This window comes from Ranitomeya imitator, chromosome 6 (assembly GCF_032444005.1).
Source record: "Ranitomeya imitator isolate aRanImi1 chromosome 6, aRanImi1.pri, whole genome shotgun sequence".
Lineage (NCBI taxonomy): Eukaryota > Metazoa > Chordata > Amphibia > Anura > Dendrobatidae > Ranitomeya > Ranitomeya imitator.
The window spans coordinates 461,676,624-461,699,244 of record NC_091287.1 but is presented as its reverse complement, the minus strand read 5'-3'; the positions used below and the strand labels follow the sequence as shown (position 1 = coordinate 461,699,244).

General features: G+C 49.2%; 1 protein-coding gene across 3 annotated transcripts in view; it reads right to left on the bottom strand.

Moving 5' to 3' along the window:
- HNF4G (hepatocyte nuclear factor 4 gamma) overlaps positions 1 to 22,621 on the bottom strand; it is a 264,222-nt gene that overhangs the window by 29,934 nt on the left and 211,667 nt on the right. For all 3 annotated transcript variants that reach the window (XM_069731504.1, XM_069731502.1, XM_069731503.1), the window contains exons 3-5: positions 11,143 to 11,237; positions 4,143 to 4,249; positions 676 to 831 (exon numbers count right to left, since the gene is read on the bottom strand). In XM_069731504.1, coding sequence (XP_069587605.1) covers positions 676 to 831; positions 4,143 to 4,249; positions 11,143 to 11,237 — 358 coding nt within the window. The remainder of the gene's footprint in view (positions 1 to 675; positions 832 to 4,142; positions 4,250 to 11,142; positions 11,238 to 22,621) is intronic.

The following is a 22,621-nucleotide window of genomic DNA, read 5'->3' as shown; positions in this document are numbered from 1 at the left end:
GGGGGGGAGATCAGGGCACGGGGGGGCGTCGGAGCACGGGGGGGGAGGGATCGGAGCATGGGGGAGAGTGATCGGTGTGCGGGCGGGTGGATCGGTGTGCAGGGGGGGTGGATCGGTGTGCAGGGGGGGTGGTTCGGAGCACGGGGGGGGATCGGAGTGCGGGGGGGTTTGATTGGAGCACGGGGGGGTGTGATTGGAGCACGGGGGGAGCGGGCAGGAGGACGGGGGAGCGGAGCACAGGACGGAGGGGAGCGGACCACAGATCGGGGGGCTGGGGGGGCGATCGGAGGGGTGGGGTGGGGGCACACTAGTATTTCCAGCCATGGCCGATGATATTGCAGCATCGGCCATGGCTGGATTGTAATATTTCACCATTTTTTTAGGTGAAATATTACAAATCGCTCTGATTGGCAGTTTCACTTTCAACAGCCAATCAGAGCGATCGTAGCCACGAGGGGGTGAAGCCACCCCCCCTGGGCTAAACTACCACTCCCCCTGTCCCTGCAGATCGGGTGAAATGGGAGTTAACCCTTTCACCCGGCCTGCAGGGACGCGATCTTTCTGTGACACAGCATATGCGTCACAGGTCGGATTGGCACCGACTTTCATGACGCATACGCTGTGTCACAGGTCGGGAAGGGGTTAAAAAAGGAGAATGCATTTTTTGCTTCTTACCTGATCATCCAGAGGAAGCTCACAGAAGGCTGGAATGTATTTTGCCCACTCCACTAAGACGAGCAGTTGCTGCTTCATGGATTCACAAATATCACTAACAGCAGCAATTTTCTTTGTATTTATGTCAGTACTTGTACCAGAACTTGAGGTAGTGATCTAACCATGTTGAAAAGAAAAAGAAAATGAATAGAGTAGATTAAAATACAATTCACATAAAAAATTACCTTTGTCCAATGCTGTTTTTAAACAAAAACCACAGAAGCAATCACCCAAAATAATTGAAAAACTCTGTTGCCATTATGGATTTCTTATCAACATGTATGCAAATTGTGAAATTGTGCTCCTTCATGAACTAATTACAAAACATACCATGATGTTTAATAGTTCTGCATATTTTAGACTAGCTTTAATAATGCCCTAGATAGTGGCGATACCTGAAAAAAATAATATTACAGGAAATAAAGTAGCATTTCCTATTTCTTTACTGTTTTTTATTTAATAAAACTATGCTTTTGTTCTATATGGGGAAAATATACATTTTGTAGTAAAGTTTACTTAGAAGTCATCTCCTTAATATCGTAGGGAAGATAAAACTTTGACGGTTCCATAGTAAAACGTCTGTTTAGTAACGTGTGTTTAATGAACAGAAGCAATATCATAAACCCTGTAGGTATTTCTTGGCTAATATAAAACTATATAATACTGGATGCCCCATGTGAAGAAACTGGATCATATCTTAATTATTACCCAGATGACTATTTTTAGCAAACCAAGAAGAATATGCTGTTAGCTATACTTTTGCTTGTGTAAGCCTGTAATCGTGACTTGTAACCTGACATTTCACGACACATAGTGTGCACATATCTTTGATGACTAGTGATGGGTGAGCACTAAAATGCTTGGGTGCTCGTTGCTCGGGTCGAGCAGATTGGTATACTCGGGTACTCGGCCAGAACAACGAGCCCAATGTAAGTCTATGGGAGACCAGAGAATTTTTACTGCGATCCCCCCAGGGGTCCTTTTAAGGTCTAAAAATGTCTGAAAATGATGGAAACACTGCTCAAATGACACAGGAACCTCATGGGGATCGTCCCTGGAAGCATTCCTGACTCCTAGTTCACAGCCTTAATCATTTTTTTCTGAGATTCATGCCATTTTTCCCGGTGCCACAAAAAACACATGAGAACGAAACCAAAACGGGTTTTTCTTGGAAATATGTCAAGGTACATCCTTTGCAGGTTAATGACTTGCCTGTGAGGCCAAATTATTAACCCCAGACCGAAAATTTCCTCTCCCACTTAGGTTTAGTTCACACACTGCGTTTTTGAAGCGTTTTTCAACTTTAACATTGCTTTCAACCACTACAAATGCATTCACTGGGAAATGTCATTGTAAAATTTAACACCCCTAGCTGGCCATGTGGTGTGTGACACATAAGCAGACCCATCTTGTTTCATTTACGAAGGACGGACTATTAAAGTCACAGAGCCTATTTTTACTGGTGCATCAGGCGGCATTAATCTTCTTAAAGGGCCATTATTAAACAGTGGGTCTCCTAAGCTGTTGTCGCCTATGCTGTGAGTGGATGGGCTGCCAAGAATTATGACGCACCACAATACCCCTGTCATAAGATGTCCAGGAGGGCCTCCTGAAAAAGTGTTGCATTGAATTCAAGGCCTGCCCTGCTACCAATTCATATGCACCCCAATAAGCCTTTGAACCCACAGAGTGGATGGGCCCATGAAAATCCTTTCCACAATATGCATTTTGTACTCCCGTACTCCTTGGTTTTACACAATGGCAGCAAGGCCAGCCCTGCTGCATAGTCAGTCATATACACCCCATTAGGCCTTGGAACCCACATACTGGATGGGCCCAGGAAAATTCACTCGTATTTTTTAATGGTATGATGGTTCCCTCTTTGCACAATTATTTACAGGAGAATTTTGCAATTTTATTTGACATGTTTTTAACACTAAGGTTCAGATACGGCTTTAAAAAAGGCAAATACTTGCAATACAAGGCAATTTTATTGTAGACTACAATTTTATTGCAGCCAAAAAATAAGTACACCGGCCTCCAATGCCAAAACTTGGAGCAGAGATATATGACAGCTGTAATAGAAATACCGCACTGGCAAATCTGTAGCCTTTCAAATTTTTTTTAGGCTGAATAGCACTGTATAGTATTTGAGTATCACACAGCCAAAACTATACAAAGTATAATTTTTCAACAGGCCTCAGTCTGACAGAACAGACTGTATATATTTTTTTTTTTTGGGGGGGTAATTTTTGGGGAAAAAAAAGGTATATTGACAGTAAATAAGCTGCAGCAGCAGCAGGCAGTTATGGTTTTGTGGGAAGGATGCAGTGGGACCAATGGACACACATACATTGCCTGCAGGCCTTGCACTGATGTGGATATGCTGTGCCCTGCCTGCCTAGCGCTGCAATATCAGGACCCACGAATTAGCCCTAGAAAGGACTGTTGGTTTCTCAGGAGTTGTGGATGTAAGAGTTACAAATCTACACTACCTCTAAAAACCATGATTCTGACCCTATTTTGGCACCAACTCTCCTGAAACAGGAACAGAATGCGGCGAGCAGGTCGGCGCCAGGTCTCTTATACTCGGGATGATGCTGTGCGGCCCAGCCAATCACTGTACGACCACAACAAAGATGGGTGCGGCATTTCATGGCCTGGCAGACATTCCTTGCACCATGATTGGGTCTCTAAAGTCCACCAAAACTGCTGGGTGGAGACTGCAGTTACCGATGAATAAAGGTTATGTTTTATTATTGGGAGATCCTCCAAGCTACACTCTACTATTAACCCCGAGGGTGTTAGAATAGTGTAGGTGACTTCACACTATAGCTGATTGTGCATAACACTACTCAGACAACACAGAGTGAGGGTTAAACAGTGTGGCAATGCTTTATTCAACCACAAACCAACAAAACAGGCAGATCACACAATGAACAGTCCCAGCAAAATTCCAAAAAGATGGTGCACAATTACAGAGCCTCACCCTTCCGCTGACCGATCGGGATAATGGCAAATGTTATGCCAGAGTACCCAGGGCCAGCTACTCCCCTGTGGTACACACTCAGAGAGGCGGTAACGACAAGCGTAAGAATATGACAGTCTATTGAGTCCATAAGGCTATGTGCACACGTTGCAGTTTTTACCGCGGAACCGCAGCGATTTTGATGCTGCGGGTCCGCAGCAGTTTCCATTGCGTTTACAGTAAACATGTAAACCAATGGGAAACTGCAAACCACTGTGCAGGTTTTGATGTCTTCAGTGTGAATGAACAATTTTATTAGTCATGAAAATACAGAAAAATCTTTAAATGAGAAAGTGTGTCCAAACTTTTGGTCTGTACTGTATATTTTTAAGGCTTTAGCAAAAAAGACATTTAATATGTGATGTAAGTTTTGATTGCATTCAAATTGATGTTTTCTTACCTGGCGAGACAGAGCCTCAGCTTGTGACAATGTGTTAATGGAGGGGATACTGCTGCCATCAAACGCATTTTTTCTTGTACTTATTCGATCTCGTTCATTTTGAACAGCTATATAAAAAATAGGTGAAATGTATTTCCATTAACAATTATATACAAAATAAACTACCGTATATGCCATTTGTTCAGATAATGACCACAAGACTGGGCTGAGATAACTAAGGCTAACTTGTATTTTTGTTAACCGAGAATTACAAGCTGAGCTTTTGATCATGTCATTATTGTTAATAGAAAATTAAGCTAGTGCTGTACCTAAATGACCTATAATATTTCAGTAGGCATGGTCTAATACATTTTATTTCTATATTCTTTATCCCTTAATTTTTTGTGCACTTGAGTAGTTTGTCTTCTAAAGTTACTGCAGACAACCAAAAGAAAAAAATATGAGACCTGAATATAGCACTAAATAGTTTGGATGATGTTAGAAACAAACTTAATCTAAAGTGCTCCACAAAAACAATGCCACACTTGTCTATGGCTCGATCTAGTGTTTTGACTGAGATTTATTCACCTGAGCTGCACTACTAGACCCAACCATTGTCAATAGAGGTGCTGATTTAAAAAACCTTAGGGAGGTTTCACATGTTTTACCCAACATTCGGTGACTCTATATAGGGCATTTAATCTGAAGCACACAAAATGGTACTTGATGAGACAATTGACTGTAATAATGCAAACAAAGTCAATGTGAGATTAGAGAAGGAATAAATAATAATCTTTTTATTTATATAGCGCCAACATATTCCTCTGCGCTTTACAGTTTTTGCACACTTTATCATCGCTGCCCGATGGGATCAGTATGTCTTTGGAGTGTGGGAGGAATCTGGAGAACCAGGAGAAAACCACGCAAACATAGGGAGACCATGCAAACTTCTTGCAGATGTTGTCCTTGGTGGGATTTGAACGCAGGACTTTAGGGCTGCAATGCTAATCACTGAGCCACCGTGCTGCCCTTGACCTGTAGAGAGGGGGCATAGTGAGCCAGAGGAGTATAAGTCACTTTGCATGGGAAGAGAGGTTAAGTTCCCGGACCTGCATCGTGCTGCAGGTAGTGTTAGACCACGCAGTAGCAAAAGAGCACAAGTGCAGGAAGGTCCGGGGACCGTCGTCGGGCACGCAAGGCAGAAAACGTCGAGTGAGAGATTGTTGTGTGAGACTCCTGCCTCCAGAGTATGCTGTGAGCGAGAGATTGTTGTGCAAGTCTCCTGCCAGCAGAGCGCGCTGAGTGGGAGATTGTTGTGTGAGACTCCTGCCTGCAGAGCACACTGTGAGTGAGAGATTGTTGTGTGAGACTCCTGCCTCCAGAGTACGCTGAGTGAGAGATTGTTGTGTGAGACTCCTGCCTCCAGAGTACGCTGAGTGAGAGATTGTTGTGTGAGACTCCTGCCTGCAGAGTATGCTGAGTGGGAGATTGTTGTGTGAGACTCCTGCCTGCAGAGTACGCTGAGTGGGAGATTGTTGTGTGAGACTCCTGCCAGCAGAGTACGCTGAGTGGGAGATTGTTGTGTGAGACTCCTGCCTCCAGAGTACGCTGTGAGTGAGAGATTGTTGTGTGAGACTCCTGCCTGCAGAGTACGCTGAGTGGGAGATTGTTGTGTGAGACTCCTGCCTCCAGAGCACGCTGTGAGTGGGAGATTGTTGTGTGAGACTCCTGCCTCCAGAGTACGCTGAGTGAGAGATTGTTGTGTGAGACTCCTGCCTGCAGAGTACGCTGAGTGAGAGATTGTTGTGTGAGACTCCTGCCTCCAGAGCACGCTGTGAGTGGGAGATTGTTGTGTGAGACTCCTGCCTGCAGAGTACGCTGAGTGGGAGATTGTTGTGTGAGACTCCTGCCTCCAGAGCACGCTGTGAGTGAGAGATTGTTGTGTGAGACTCCTGCCTCCAGAGTACGCTGAGTGAGAGATTGTTGTGTGAGACTCCTGCCTGCAGAGTACGCTGAGTGAGAGATTGTTGTGTGAGACTCCTGCCTCCAGAGCACGCTGTGAGTGGGAGATTGTTGTGTGAGACTCCTGCCTGCAGAGTACGCTGAGTGAGAGATTGTTGTGTGAGACTCCTGCCTGCAGAGTATGCTGAGTGGGAGATTGTTGTGTGAGACTGCTGCCTGCAAAGTACGCTGAGTGGGAGATTGTTGTGTGAGACTCCTGCCTCCAGAGTACGCTGAGTGAGAGATTGTTGTGTGAGACTCCTGCCTCCAGAGTACGCTGAGTGGGAGATTGTTGTGTGAGACTCCTGCCTGCAGAGTACGCTGAGTGGGAGATTGTTGTGTGAGACTCCTGCCAGCAGAGTACGCTGAGTGGGAGATTGTTGTGTGAGACTCCTGCCTGCAGAGTATGCTGAGTGAGAGATTGTTGTGTGAGACTCCTGCCTGCAGAGTACGCTGAGTGGGAGATTGTTGTGTGAGACTCCTGCCTGCAGAGCACGCTGTGAGTGAGAGATTGTTGTGTAAGACTCCTGCCTCCAGAGTACGCTGAGTGAGAGATTGTTGTGTGAGACTCCTGCCTGCAGAGTATGCTGAGTGAGAGATTGTTGTGTGAGACTCCTGCCTGCAGAGTATGCTGAGTGGGAGATTGTTGTGTGAGACTCCTGCCTGCAGAGTACGCTGAGTGGGAGATTGTTGTGTGAGACTCCTGCCAGCAGAGTACGCTGAGTGGGAGATTGTTGTGTGAGACTCCTGCCTCCAGAGTACGCTGTGAGTGAGAGATTGTTGTGTGAGACTCCTGCCTGCAGAGTACGCTGAGTGGGAGATTGTTGTGTGAGACTCCTGCCTCCAGAGCACGCTGTGAGTGGGAGATTGTTGTGTGAGACTCCTGCCTCCAGAGTACGCTGAGTGAGAGATTGTTGTGTGAGACTCCTGCCTGCAGAGTACGCTGAGTGAGAGATTGTTGTGTGAGACTCCTGCCTCCAGAGCACGCTGTGAGTGGGAGATTGTTGTGTGAGACTCCTGCCTGCAGAGTACGCTGAGTGGGAGATTGTTGTGTGAGACTCCTGCCTCCAGAGCACGCTGTGAGTGAGAGATTGTTGTGTGAGACTCCTGCCTCCAGAGTACGCTGAGTGAGAGATTGTTGTGTGAGACTCCTGCCTGCAGAGTACGCTGAGTGAGAGATTGTTGTGTGAGACTCCTGCCTCCAGAGCACGCTGTGAGTGGGAGATTGTTGTGTGAGACTCCTGCCTGCAGAGTACGCTGAGTGAGAGATTGTTGTGTGAGACTCCTGCCTGCAGAGTACGCTGAGTGGGAGATTGTTGTGTGAGACTGCTGCCTGCAGAGTACGCTGAGTGGGAGATTGTTGTGTGAGACTCCTGCCTCCAGAGTACGCTGTGAGTGAGAGATTGTTGTGTGAGACTCCTGCCTCCAGAGTACGCTGAGTGAGAGATTGTTGTGTGAGACTCCTGCCTCCAGAGCACGCTGTGAGTGAGAGATTGTTGTGTGAGACTCCAGCCTGCAGAGTGCGCTGAGTGAGAGATTGTTGTGTGAGACTCCTGCCTCCAGAGTACGCTGAGTGAGAGATTGTTGTGTGAGACTCCTGCCTCCAGAGCACGCTGTGAGTGAGAGATTGTTGTGTGAGACTCCTGCCTGCAGAGTACGCTGAGTGGGAGATTGTTGTGTGAGACTCCTGCCTCCAGAGTACGCTGAGTGAGAGATTGTTGTGTGAGACTCCTGCCTCCAGAGTACGCTGAGTGAGAGATTGTTGTGTGAGACTCCTGCCTGCAGAGTATGCTGAGTGGGAGATTGTTGTGTGAGACTCCTGCCTGCAGAGTACGCTGAGTGGGAGATTGTTGTGTGAGACTCCTGCCAGCAGAGTACGCTGAGTGGGAGATTGTTGTGTGAGACTCCTGCCTGCAGAGTATGCTGAGTGAGAGATTGTTGTGTGAGACTCCTGCCTGCAGAGTACGCTGAGTGGGAGATTGTTGTGTGAGACTCCTGTCTGCAGAGCACGCTGTGAGTGAGAGATTGTTGTGTGAGACTCCTGCCTCCAGAGTACGCTGAGTGAGAGATTGTTGTGTGAGACTCCTGCCTGCAGAGTATGCTGAGTGAGAGATTGTTGTGTGAGACTCCTGCCTGCAGAGTATGCTGAGTGGGAGATTGTTGTGTGAGACTCCTGCCTGCAGAGTACGCTGAGTGGGAGATTGTTGTGTGAGACTCCTGCCAGCAGAGTACGCTGAGTGGGAGATTGTTGTGTGAGACTCCTGCCTCCAGAGTACGCTGTGAGTGAGAGATTGTTGTGTGAGACTCCTGCCTGCAGAGTACGCTGAGTGGGAGATTGTTGTGTGAGACTCCTGCCTCCAGAGCACGCTGTGAGTGGGAGATTGTTGTGTGAGACTCCTGCCTCCAGAGTACGCTGAGTGAGAGATTGTTGTGTGAGACTCCTGCCTGCAGAGTACGCTGAGTGAGAGATTGTTGTGTGAGACTCCTGCCTCCAGAGCACGCTGTGAGTGGGAGATTGTTGTGTGAGACTCCTGCCTGCAGAGTACGCTGAGTGGGAGATTGTTGTGTGAGACTCCTGCCTCCAGAGCACGCTGTGAGTGAGAGATTGTTGTGTGAGACTCCTGCCTCCAGAGTACGCTGAGTGAGAGATTGTTGTGTGAGACTCCTGCCTGCAGAGTACGCTGAGTGAGAGATTGTTGTGTGAGTCTCCTGCCTGCAGAGTACGCTGAGTGGGAGATTGTTGTGTGAGACTCCTGCCTCCAGAGCACGCTGTGAGTGAGAGATTGTTGTGTGAGACTCCAGCCTGCAGAGTGCGCTGAGTGAGAGATTGTTGTGTGAGACTCCTGCCTCCAGAGCACGCTGTGAGTGAGAGATTGTTGTGTGAGACTCCAGCCTGCAGAGTGCGCTGAGTGAGAGATTGTTGTGTGAGACTCCTGCCTCCAGAGTACGCTGAGTGAGAGATTGTTGTGTGAGACTCCTGCCTGCAGAGTACGCTGAGTGGGAGATTGTTGTGTGAGACTGCTGCCTGCAGAGTACGCTGAGTGGGAGATTGTTGTGTGAGACTCCTGCCTGCAGAGTATGCTGAGTGAGAGATTGTTGTGTGAGACTCCTGCCTCCAGAGCACGCTGTGAGTGAGAGATTGTTGTGTGAGACTCCTGCCTGCAGAGTGCGCTGAGTGAGAGATTGTTGTGTGAGACTCCTGCCTGCAGAGTACGCTGAGTGGGAGATTGTTGTGTGAGACTGCTGCCTGCAGAGTACGCTGAGTGGGAGATTGTTGTGTGAGACTCCTGCCTCCAGAGTACGCTGTGAGTGAGAGATTGTTGTGTGAAACTCCTGCCTCCAGAGTACGCTGAGTGAGAGATTGTTGTGTGAGACTCCTGCCTGCAGAGTATGCTGAGTGAGAGATTGTTGTGTGAGACTCCTGCCTGCAGAGTATGCTGAGTGAGAGATTGTTGTGTGAGACTCCTGCCTCCAGAGCACGCTGTGAGTGAGAGATTGTTGTGTGAGACTCCTGCCTGCAGAGTGCGCTGAGTGAGAGATTGTTGTGTGAGACTCCTGCCTGCAGAGTACGCTGAGTGGGAGATTGTTGTGTGAGACTCCTGCCTCCAGAGTACGCTGAGTGAGAGATTGTTGTGTGAGACTCCTGCCTGCAGAGTACGCTGAGTGGGAGATTGTTGTGTGAGACTCCTGCCTGCAGAGTACGCTGTGAGTGAGAGATTGTTGTGTGAGACTCCTGCCTGCAGAGTACGCTGAGTGGGAGATTGTTGTGTGAGACTCCTGCCAGCAGAGTACGCTGTGAGTGGGAGATTGTTGTGTGAGACTCCTGCCTGCAGAGTATGCTGAGTGGGAGATTGTTGTGTGAGACTCCTGCCAGCAGAGTACGCTGAGTGGGAGATTGTTGTGTGAGACTCCTGCCTCCAGAGTACGCTGTGAGTGAGAGATTGTTGTGTGAGACTCCTGCCTCCAGAGTATGCTGTGAGTGAGAGATTGTTGTGTGAGACTCGTGCCTCCAGAGTATGCTGTGAGCGAGAGATTGTTGTGCAAGTCTCCTGCCTGCAGAGTACGCTGTGAGTGAGAGATTGTTGTGTGAGACTCCTGCCTGCAGATCACGCCGAGCGGGAGGTTGTTGTGCAAGACTCCTGCCTGCAGATCACGCCGAGCTGAGGTTGTTGTGAAAGGCTCCCAGCCCTCCGGGCAGTTGAATAGACTATGGGCTCCATGGGCAAAACCGGTAACTGCCCACTGCTGCCAGAAGAAGAACCATTTGTCACCAGTGGAGAAGCTTGAAGACTCAGCAGCGACCGCAACCAGCAGCCAGACAGCCATCGGACTCTGAGCGAGAAACGGACAGTGGAGCCACGATAAGTGAAACTGATAGACTATTAATCTGAAATTCTGTTATCTTGCTTAACCCTCATCCCTGTAACTGTATTTCCCTTGTTTTCTCCCTGCGAGGAGTTTATTTCTGTGTTGATAAAGTGCATAATTGTTTAACCCTTGCTCTATGCATCTGTGTCACTGCATCCATATACCTGTGTTACATGAGCATGACAGAAAGACGTAATCTACTACATCTTGGTGCCCACCTGCAATACGCGTGTATGTCCAAAAATTATTTACGACATAGAACACTGTGACTCTGCCTGCATCATTATAGTCAATTGTCCCGTCAACATATGCGCCTAAATCCAGCTTTGTGGTGAGCCAGACACAAGCCCCAACGGAGCCACTGAACGTTGTGTAAAACCCGTCATGAACATCGCCTTAGACTTGTCTAGCAAACCCCGAACTACCAATTAAATTCATGACCTAAAACAGTATTGTTCCTTCTGTTAGTTGGAGTACTTCCATTACTCTTAGCAGTTGTTGTCACCAGGAAAGTTATATTTTTACCTAAGTGCCCTTGTATACAAATTTTATGTGAGACACAAACATGACTTGTAATAAAGAACTGTTCTTCATTTCTTCTACTGTACAGAGCTCCACCTAAAGAAAGTAAACAGAGCAAATAGAAATATACCTTCTTTTTTCATTCCCGCTCTAAAACACTTTTTCAGGCGACAATATCTGCACTGGTTTCTTTTATCTTTGTCAACAATGCATTGTCTGCTAAACCTAGAGAATTGAAAGAAGGTATGTATCATTACATATGTAAGTGGAGGGGTCATCAATGTTAGATAAGTGGCTCGCACTCTTGCATTACGCCTATCACATTGGGTTGAAGCGCTCACGCAAACTTTGTACCCCCTTGTTTACCAAGAGAGTGCATAAAAACTACCAAAAGGAATTACAAAAAATAATATTTTTCCTTGCAAAGAGCACATAGGACCAACATTTAGAAATAATTAAAAGAGCACAAAAAATAAATACATTTTACCAAGAGTCGGTACCCTGCTATGTCCTGAATTCCAAGAATTACTTTTCACATGCACAGTAAAATAGGGACTGAAGACCTTCAATATGAGAATCGTGTCAATATAAGGTTACTCAGAACAAAAAATGATTACTCTAAAAGAGACACAATTCGTGAAAATAAAAGCAGACAAAACAAAGTTTAATATAACCCAAAATTGGGATTTGCAGATAGGAAAGGGGATGACATATCATCCCATGCTTCATGCCATACACAGCGGCTTCCTCAAGGTCCTTGTATTTTTATTTTTTTCTTAAAAGCTTTCTTTCACCAGTTATATGAACTATTTGATTCAATGATGTATTGCACAAGTCTAAACCACTTTGTATAGTGTGGCAATTCTGTGTCGCTGTGTAGTTTTTCATGACTCTGCTGTGTACTTGAGGCTTTATTTCTTAGCTACAGGAACAGTCAAGTCAAGTTCACACAGGAAGGGTCAATTGCAAATTTCCTTTACAGAAATATATAATGCAAAGCAATAGTTTTGTTAAAAAAATTGCACCAAAAGAATTAAATTGACTGAAATTATCTGCAAAATCTGTAACAAATTTCACATCTACGGTAAATACCATATTAACCCCTTCATGACCGGGGGATTTTTCGTTTTTCCGTGTTCGTTTTTCGCTCCCCTCCTTCCCAGAGCCATAACTTTTTTATTTTTCCGTCAATTTGGCCATGTGAGGGCTTATTTTTTGCGGGACGAGTTGTACTTTTGAACGACATCATTGGTTTTAGCATGTCGTGTACTAGAAAACAGGAAAAAAATTCCAAGTGCGGTGAAATTGCAAAAAAAGTGCAATCCCACATTGGTTTTTTGTTTGGCTTTTTTGCTAGGTTCACTAAATGCTAAAAATGACCTGCCATTATGATTCTCCAGGTCATTACGAGTTCATAGACACCAAACGTGACTAGGTTATTTTTTATCTAAGTGGTGAAAATAAACTCCAAACTTTGCTAAAAAAAAAAAAAAAATTGCGCCATTTTCCGATACTCGTAGCGTCTCCATTTTTCATCATCTGGGGTCGGTTGAGGGCTTATTTTTTGCGTGCCGCGATGACGTTTTTAATGATAGCATTTCGGTGCAGATACGTTCTTTTGATCGCCCGTTATTGCATTTTAATGCAATGTCGCGGCGACCAAAAAAACGTAATTCTGGCGTTTCGGGTTTTTTTCCCGCTACGCTGTTTAGCGATCAGGTTAATACTTTTTTTTATTTGATAGATCGGGCGATTCTGAGCGCGGCGATACCAAATATGCATAGATTTGATATTTTTTTTATTGATTTATTTTGATTGGGGCGAAAGGGGGATGATTTAAACTTTTATGTTTTTTTTATTTTTTTCACATTTTTTTAAACTTTTTTTTTAACTTTTGCCATGCTTCAATAGCCTCCATGAGAGGCTAGAAGCAGGCACAACCCGATCGGCTCTGCTACATAGCAGCGATCTGCTGATCGCTGCTATGTAGCAGAATTGCACGTGTGCTGTGAGCGCCGACCACAGGGTGGCGCTCTTAGCGACGGGCAATCAGTAACCATAGAGGTCTCAAGGACCTCTATGGTTACCATTCACAAGCATCGCTGACCCCCGATCATGTGACGGGGGTCGGCGATGACGTCATTTCCGGCCGCCCGGCCGGAAGCGGTAGTTAAATGCCGCTGTCTGCGTTTGACAGCGGCATTTAACTAGTTAATAGGTGCGGGCAGATCGCGATTCTGCCCGCGCCTATTACGGGCACATGTCAGCTGTTCAAAACAGCTGACATGTCCCGGCTTTGGTGCGGGCTCACCGCGGAGCCCTGCATCAAAGCAGGGGAGCCGGCATCGGACGGTATAGTACGTCCGATGCCGGTAAGGGGTTAAAAGGGTCGTCCCAAAATATATATTTTTTTAATCCCTAAAGCTTGCACATGTTGAACACAGTCAAAACGGATACTTTTCCTCCCCAGGTCCAGTACTGCATCTCAACCATTGCTCTAATCTTTCTTTACTGGATGCAGCGGTGACATAAAATCAACAGCACAAATCATTTCTGCAGCCAATCACTGAGCGCCACGCTAATTGCACACAGAAGAGGCCCATGGATCTGGGAACCATTGTTGCATTTTTAAACATGCAAAGTAGCACACCTTTAAAATAAAAAAGATTATTCCTGGGCAAACTCTTTAAAGGGATATTATTATTTGATTGGTGCTGCCCAAACCACTCGCAGTGTAAATTAAGGACTTGTTGTGCAATTGTAGCCAAGTATATTTTACTATGAAAGACTGTGACATTTCACAGAAAACACAGTTTAATTATTTGGTTGGGGGCAATGCAGAAGAATCAGATTAGTCTGGCATGGCCCCCGAATGACATCTATTCGTTCCGTTTCAGATGTTAGACATGTGTCTCCTATGTGTGTACATAAGGAGAGACCTATCAATCAATTGGAGCAGGGAGGAGAAATGTCAGGTGAGACATCATTTGACTAGTTAGGTATCTCCCAATAGTCTCAGGCCAGGCTTTCAACTATACCTGGCTGCAAATACATAGCCAGGCTCCGATTCATTCTGTTGTTCGTGTAGCACAAATCTATTAACAGGTTCCCTTTAATACCATAGCATTTTCAGGAACGGTAAAGTAATGGTGTGGGGTGGCATTTCTTTGGAGGGCCGCACAGCACTCCATGTGCTCGCCAGAGGTAGCCTGACTGCCATTAGGTACCGAGATGAGATCCTCAGACCCCTTGTGAGACCATATGCTGGTGGGGTTGGCCCTGGGTTCCTCCTAATGCAGGACAATGCCAGACCTCATGTGGGTGGAGTGTGTCAGCAGTTCCTGCAAGATGAAGGCATTGAAGCTATGGACTGGCGCGCCCATTCCCCAGACCTGAATCCGATTGAACAAATCTGGGACACCATGTCTCGCACCATCCACCAACGTCACATTGCACCACAGACTGTCCAGGAGTTGGCGGATGCTTTAGTCCAGGTCTGGGATGAGATCACTCAGGAAACCATCTGCCGCCTCATCAGGAGCATGCCCAGGCATTGTAGGGAGGCCATACAGGCACATGGTAGCAACACACACACACAACAGAACATTATTTCCTTGTTTTGAGGCATTTCCATTGAGGTTGGATCAGCCTGTAATTTGATTTTCCACTTTGATTTTGGGTATCATTCCAAATCCAGACCTCCATGGGATATTCATTTTGATTTACATTGAACGTTTTTAGGTTTTATTGTTCTCAACACATTCCACTAAGTAATGACTAAAGATTTGCAACTGGAATATTTCATTCAGTGATATCTAGGATGTGGTGTTTTAGTGTTCCCTTTATTTTTTTGAGCAGTGTACATTGCCAACTCTACTGGGAAAGGGATGAATGTGAATAGGTACAGTTAGGTCCATATATATTTGGACAGAGACAACATTTTTAGCATTTTGGTTATAGACATTACCACAATGAATTTTAAACAAAACAATTCAGATACAGTTGAAGTTCAGACTTTCAGCTTTCATTTGAGGGTATCCACATTAAAATTGGAAGAAGGGTTTAAGAGTTTCAGCTCCTTAACATGAGCCACAGTTTTTTAAAAGGGACCAAAAGTAATTAGACAGATTAAATAATTTTAAATAAAATGTTCATTTTTAGTACTTGGTTGAAAACCCTTTGTTGGCAATGCCTGCCTGAAGTCTTGAACTCATGGACATCACCAGATGCTGTGTTTCCTCCTTTTTGATGCTCTGCCAGGCCTTCACTGCGCTGGTTTTCAGTTGCTGTTTGTTTGTGGCCTTTCTGTCTGAAGTTTAGTCTTTAACAAATAAAATGCATGCTCAATTGGGTTGAGATCAGGTGACTGACTTGGCCATTCAAGAATATTCCACTTCTTTGCTTTAATAAACTCGTGGGTTACTTTGGCTTTATGTTTTGGGTCATTGTCCATTTGTAGTATGAAACGACGACCAATCAGTTTGGTTGCATTTGTCTGGATCTGAGCACACAGTATGTCTCTGAATACTTCAGAATTCATTCGGCTGCTTCTGTCCTGTGTCACATCATCAATAAACACAAGTGACCCAGTGCCACTGGCAACCATGCATGCCCAAGCCATCACACTGCCTCCGCTGTGTTTTACAGATGATGTGGTATGCTTTGGATCAGGAGCTGTACCAAGCTTTTGCCATACGTTTCTCTTTCCATCATTCTGGTAGAGGTTGATCTTGGTTTCATCTGTCCAAAGAATGTTCTTCCAGAACTGTGCTGGCCTTTTTAGATGTTTTTTACCAAAGTCCAGTCTAGCCTTTTTCTTCTTGATGCTTATGAGTGGCTTGCACCGTGCAGTGAACCCTCTGTATTTACTTTCATGCAGTCTTCTCTTTATGGTAGATTTGAATATTGATACGCCTACCTCCTGGAGAGTGTTGTTCACTTGGTTGGCTGTTGTGAAGGGGTTTCTCTTCACCATGGAGATTATTCTGCGATCATCCACTACTGTTGTCTTCCCTGGGCGCTCAGGTCTTTTTGCATTGATGAGTTCACCAGTGCTTTCTTTCTTTCTCAGGATGTACCAAACTGTAGCTGTTGCCACTCCTAATATTGTAGCAGTTTCTCGGATGGGTTTTTTCTGTTTTCGCAGCTTAAGGATGGCTTGTTTCACCTGCATGGAGAGCTCTTTTGACCGCATGTTTACTTCACAGCAAAACCTTCCAAATGCAAGTACCACACCTCAAATCAACTCCAGGCCTTTTATCGGCTTAATTGAGAATGACATAACGAAGGGATTGCCCACACCTGTCCATGAAATAGCCTTGTAGTCAATTGTCCAATTACTTTTGGTTCCTTTTAAAAACAGGGTGGCACATGTTAAGGAGCTGAAACTTCTAAACCCTTCATTGACTTTTAATGTGGATACCCTCAAATGAAAGCTGAATATCTGAACTTCAACTGCATCTGATTTGTTTTGTTTAAAATTAATTGTGGTAATGTCTATAACCAAAGTTAAATTTTTTTTGCCTCTGTCCAAATATATATGGACCTAACTGTATATCCTATGTAAAGTTTTACCATATATTTTGCTTTGTGTACACAATGAATTGCAATAATAACTAGATGGGTATTTCCTGAAGGAACTACAGATAGTGCTTTGGAATGGTGCCCGGGCTGCCCTGCAAGACTTTCACACTTGGGTGCCCTTCAGGCGCCGATTTGGTAAGTGGGGCCCCTCAGGGTCCGATTTGGTAAGTGGGGCCCCTCAGGGTCCGATTTGGTGGTCGGGGCCCCTCAGGGTCCGATTTGGTGGTCGGGGCCCCTCAGGGTCCGATTTGGTGGTCGGGGCCCCTCAGGGTCCGATTTGGTGGTCGGGGCCCCTCAGGGTCCGATTTGGTGGTCGGGGCCCCTCAGGGTCCGATTTGGTGGTCGGGGCCTCTCAGGGTCCGATTTGGTGGTCGGGGCCCCTCAGGGTCCGATTTGGTGGTCGGGGCCCCTCAGGGTCCGATTTGGTGGTCGGGGCCCCTCAGGGTCCGATTTGGTGGTCGGGGCCCCTCAGGGTCCGATTTGGTGGTCGGGGCCCCTCAGGGTCCGATTTGGTGGTCGGGGCCCCTCAGGGTCCGATTTGGTGGTCGGGGCCCCTCAGGGTCCGATTTGGTGGTCGGGGCCCCTCAGGGTCCGATTTGGAGGTCGGGGCCCCTCAGGGTCCGATTTGGAGGTCGGGGCCCCTCAGGGTCCGATTTGGTGGTCGGGGCCCCTCAGGGTCCGATTTGGAGGTCGGGGCCCCTCAGGGTCCGATTTGGTGGTCGGGGCCCCTCAGGGTCCGATTTGGTGGTCGGGGCCCCTCAGGGTCCGATTTGGTGGTCGGGCCCCTCAGGGTCCGATTTGGTGGTCGGGGCCCCTCAGGGTCCGATTTGGTGGTCGGGGCCCCTCAGGGTCCGATTTGGAGGTCGGGGCCCCTCGGCCTCCGATTTGGTGGTCGGGGCCCCTCGGCCTCCGATTTGGTGGTTGGGGCCCCTCTGCCTCCGATTTGGAGGTCGGGGCCCCTCGGCCTCCGATTTGGTGGTCGGGGCCCCTCGGCCTCCGATTTGGTGGTCGGGGCACCTCGGGGTCCGATTTGGTGGTCGGGGCCCCTCGGCCTCCGATTTGGTGGTCGTGGCCCCTCGGCCTCCGATTTGGTGGTCGGGGCCCCTCGGCCTCCGATTTGGTGGTCGGGGCCCCTCGGCCTCCGATTTGGAGGTCGGGGCCCCTCGGCCTCCGATTTGGTGGTCGGGGCCCCTCGGCCTCCGATTTAGTGGTTGGGGCCCCTCTGCCTCCGATTTGGAGGTCGGGGCCCCTCGGCCTCCGATTTGGTGGTCGGGGCCCCTCGGCCTCCTATTTGGTGGGCTGGCACCTCAGGGTCCGATTTGGTGGGCGGGTCACTTTAAGAGCTGATATTATCTGGCAAACCTGTGTCCTAGTGGGGTCATGTAGAGTTCGTAGGCGTTGGCATAGTAATTGGGTCTGACTGCACATAGCAATGAGCTAATCAGCCAGGTGGCAGTTGGGCTGATTTCTGAGGCAATTTCAAAATAACTGCCATTATAAGCTTATGGCAAGATTTCCCTATTGAAATGCATTGAGACCAACTTTTCTAACGCAAATTGCGCCAAAACTACAAATCCGATCGACACGAAAAATACTTAGCACACCTCCCAGGAATGCTGGCTTCGAAATGACACCTCACTGGAGTTTGTGAGTGCAGCGGTTCGGGCCGCATTAATTGCGGACTGAATAATAACTAGATGTGTATTTCCTGAAGGAACTACAGATAGTGCTTTGGAATGGTGCCCGGGCTACCCCTGCAAGACTTTCACACTTGGGTGCCCTTCAGGTGCTGATTTGGTGGGCGGGGCCCCTCAGGGTCCGATTTGGTGGGCGGGGCCCCTCAGGGTCCGATTTGGTGGACGGGGCCCCTCAGGGTCCGATTTGGTAGACGGGGTCCCTCAGGGTCCGATTTGGTGGACGGGGTCCCTCAGGGTCCGATTTGGTAGACGGGGTCCCTCAGGGTCCGATTTGGTGGACGGGGCCCCACAGGGTCCGATTTGGTGGGCGGGGTCACTCTGGGTCCGATTTGGTGGGCGGGGTCACTCTGGGTCCGATTTGGTGGGCGGGGTCACTCTGGGTCCGATTTGGTGGGCGGGGTCACTCTGGGTCCGATTTGGTGGGCGGGGTCACTCTGGGTCCGATTTGGTGGGCGGGGTCACTCTGGGTCCGATTTGGTGGGCGGGGTCACTCTGGGTCCGATTTGGTGGGCGGGGTCACTCTGGGTCCGATTTGGTGGGCGGGGTCACTCTGGGTCCGATTTGGTGGGCGGGGTCACTCTGGGTCCGATTTGGTGGGCGGGGTCACTCTGGGTCCGATTTGGTGGGCGGGGTCACTCTGGGTCCGATTTGGTGGGCGGGGTCACTCTGGGTCCGATTTGGTGGGCGGGGTCACTCTGGGTCCGATTTGGTGGGCGGGGTCACTCTGGGTCCGATTTGGTGGGCGGGGTCACTCTGGGTCCGATTTGGTGGGCGGGGTCACTCTGGGTCCGATTTGGTGGGCGGGGTCACTCTGGGTCCGATTTGGTGGGCGGGGTCACTCTGGGTCCGATTTGGTGGGCGGGGTCACTCTGGGTCCGATTTGGTGGGCGGGGTCACTCTGGGTCCGATTTGGTGGGCGGGGTCACTCTGGGTCCGATTTGGTGGGCGGGGTCACTCTGGGTCCGATTTGGTGGGCGGGGTCACTCTGGGTCCGATTTGGTGGGCGGGGTCACTCTGGGTCCGATTTGGTGGGCGGGGTCACTCTGGGTCCGATTTGGTGGGCGGGGTCACTCTGGGTCCGATTTGGTGGGCGGGGTCACTCTGGGTCCGATTTGGTGGGCGGGGTCACTCTGGGTCCGATTTGGTGGGCGGGGTCACTCTGGGTCCGATTTGGTGGGCGGGGTCACTCTGGGTCCGATTTGGTGGGCGGGGTCACTCTGGGTCCGATTTGGTGGGCGGGGTCACTCTGGGTCCGATTTGGTGGGCGGGGTCACTCTGGGTCCGATTTGGTGGGCGGGGTCACTCTGGGTCCGATTTGGTGGGCGGGGTCACTCTGGGTCCGATTTGGTGGGCGGGGTCACTCTGGGTCCGATTTGGTGGGCGGGGTCACTCTGGGTCCGATTTGGTGGGCGGGGTCACTCTGGGTCCGATTTGGTGGGCGGGGTCACTCTGGGTCCGATTTGGTGGGCGGGGTCACTCGGTCCGATTTGGTGGGCGGGGTCACTCTGGGTCCGATTTGGTGGGCGGGGTCACTCTGGGTCCGATTTGGTGGGCGGGGTCACTCTGGGTCCGATTTGGTGGGCGGGGTCACTCTGGGTCCGATTTGGTGGGCGGGGTCACTCTGGGTCCGATTTGGTGGGCGGGGTCACTCTGGGTCCGATTTGGTGGGCGGGGTCACTCTGGGTCCGATTTGGTGGGCGGGGTCACTCTGGGTCCGATTTGGTGGGCGGGGTCACTCTGGGTCCGATTTGGTGGGCGGGGTCACTCCGGGTCCGATTTGGTGGGCGGGGTCACTCCGGGTCCGATTTGGTGGGCGGGGTCACTCCGGGTCCGATTTGGTGGGCGGGGTCACTCCGGGTCCGATTTGGTGGGCGGGGCCACTCCGGGTCCGATTTGGTGGGCGGGGCCCCTCCGGGTCCGATTTGGTGGGCGGGGCCCCTCAGGGTCCGATTTGGTGGGCGGGGCACCTCTGGGTCCGATTTGGTGGGCGGGGCACCTCTGGGTCCGATTTGGTGGGCGGGGCACCTCTGGGTCCGATTCGGTGGGCGGGTCACTCTGGGTCCGATTCGGTGGGCGGGGTCACTCTGGGTCCGATTCGGTGGGCGGGGTCACTCTGGGTCCGATTCGGTGGGCGGGGTCACTCTGGGTCCGATTTGGTGGGCGGGGTCACTCTGGGTCCGATTTGGTGGGCGGGGTCACTCCGGGTCCGATTTGGTGGGCGGGGTCACTCCGGGTCCGATTTGGTGGGCGGGGTCACTCCGGGTCCGATTTGGTGGGCGGGGTCACTCCGGGTCCGATTTGGTGGGCGGGGTCACTCCGGGTCCGATTTGGTGGGCGGGGTCACTCCGGGTCCGATTTGGTGGGCGGGGTCACTCCGGGTCCGATTTGGTGGGCGGGGTCACTCCGGGTCCGATTTGGTGGGCGGGGCCCCTCCGGGTCCGATTTGGTGGGCGGGTCACTTTAAGAGCTGATATTATCTGGCAAACCTGTGTCCTAGTGGGGTCATGTAGAGTTCGTAGGCGTCGGCATAGTAACTGGGTCTGACTGCACATAGCAATGAGCTAATCAGCCAGGTGGCAGTTGGGCTGATTTCTGAGGCAATTTCAAAATAACTGCCATTATAAGCTTATGGCAAGATTTCCCTATTGAAATGCATTGAGACCAAATTTTCTAACGCAAATTGCGCCAAAACTACAAATCCGATCGACACGAAAAATACTTAGCACACCTCCCAGGAACGCTGGCTTCGAAATGACACCTCACTGGAGTCTGTGCGTGCAGCGGTTCGGGCCGCATTAATTGCGGACTGAATAATAACTAGATGTGTATAATAAGAAGAAGAAGAAGAAGAAGAAGAAGAAGTTGACTACGGTGGAATAACAATACAGTGCTTTGTTCCAAAGCACTATAATAAGACTAAAGGTACCTTCACACATAACGATATTGTTAACGATATAGTTGCTTTTTGTGACGTAGCAACGATATCGTTAATGAAATCGTTATGTGTGACAGCGACCAACGATCAGGCCCCTGCTGGGAGATCGTTGGTCGCTGAATAAAGTCCAGAACTTTATTTGGTCGCTGGACTCCTGCTGACATCGCTGGATCGGCGTGTGTGACACCGATCCAGCGATGTCTTCACTGGTAACCAGGGTAAACATCGGGTAACTAAGCGCAGGGCCGCGCTTAGTAACCCGATGTTTACCCTGGTTACCATCCTAAAAGTAAAAAAAAACAAACAGTACATACTTACCTACAGCCGTCTGTCCTCCAGCGCTGTGCTCTGCTCTCCTCCTGTACTGGCTGTGAGCATCGGTCAGCCGGAAAGCAGAGCGGTGACGTCACCGCTGTGCTTTCCGGCCGCTGTGCTCACACAGACAGTACAGGAGGAGAGCAGAGCACAGCGCTGGAGGACAGACGGCTGTAGGTAAGTATGTACTGTTTGTTTTTTTTTACTTTTAGGATGGTAACCAGGGTAAACATCGGGTTACTAAGCGCGGCCCTGCGCTTAGTTACCCGATGTTTACCCTGGTTACAGGCATCGTTGGTCGCTGGAGAGCGGTCTGTGTGACAGCTCTCCAGCGACCAAACAGCGACGCTGCAGCGATCCGGATCGTTGTCGGTATCGCTGCAGCGTCGCTTAATGTGAAGGTACCTTAAAGTTCAATGAACAAATGTGGAATCACCTGCATTCAATAGCCGGCAGCGCTTTGGAAACAGCGGACATGTGCTGCGTCCAGGGCGCTGTCAATTATTGATCGTGTGCACCTACTCTCAGCATTAGAATAGTGCTACAATTCTAAGATCCCTGACTCTCGTATTACACATACCAGCTGTGCCTTTGCTGTTCCCAGAGCCCTTTCGGTCCCATGCTGCCATCTTGTGATGGCAACTTCTAAATGACCTGAATTAATGGTCACAAGTAGTGTTGAGCATTCCGATACCGCAAGTATCGGGTATCGGCCGATATTTGCGGTATCGGAATTCCGATACCGAATTCCGATACTTCCCGCGTATCGGATACCGGAATCGGAAGTTCCCAGAATTCAAATTGAACGCAGCAGCCAATGAGGAATGAATGAAAGTGTGGGCACATCCTGTTTAGCATGGTGGGCATGTAAGTACTGGCAAGGCTGGGATTGGCTGCTGAAATGATGTCACTCTGCACTATAAAAAAGCGCTGCCGCCATTTTGCGCTCACTCTGCTGTGATTTCAGTTAGGGACAGGACGCTGTGTTCTAACTGAGGGCCAGTCGAGCTAGCTAATTGCTTTATTTTCCTTTCCAAAGGCTAATTTAGCAAAACGCTGTGTGTTCTTCACTGTTCACC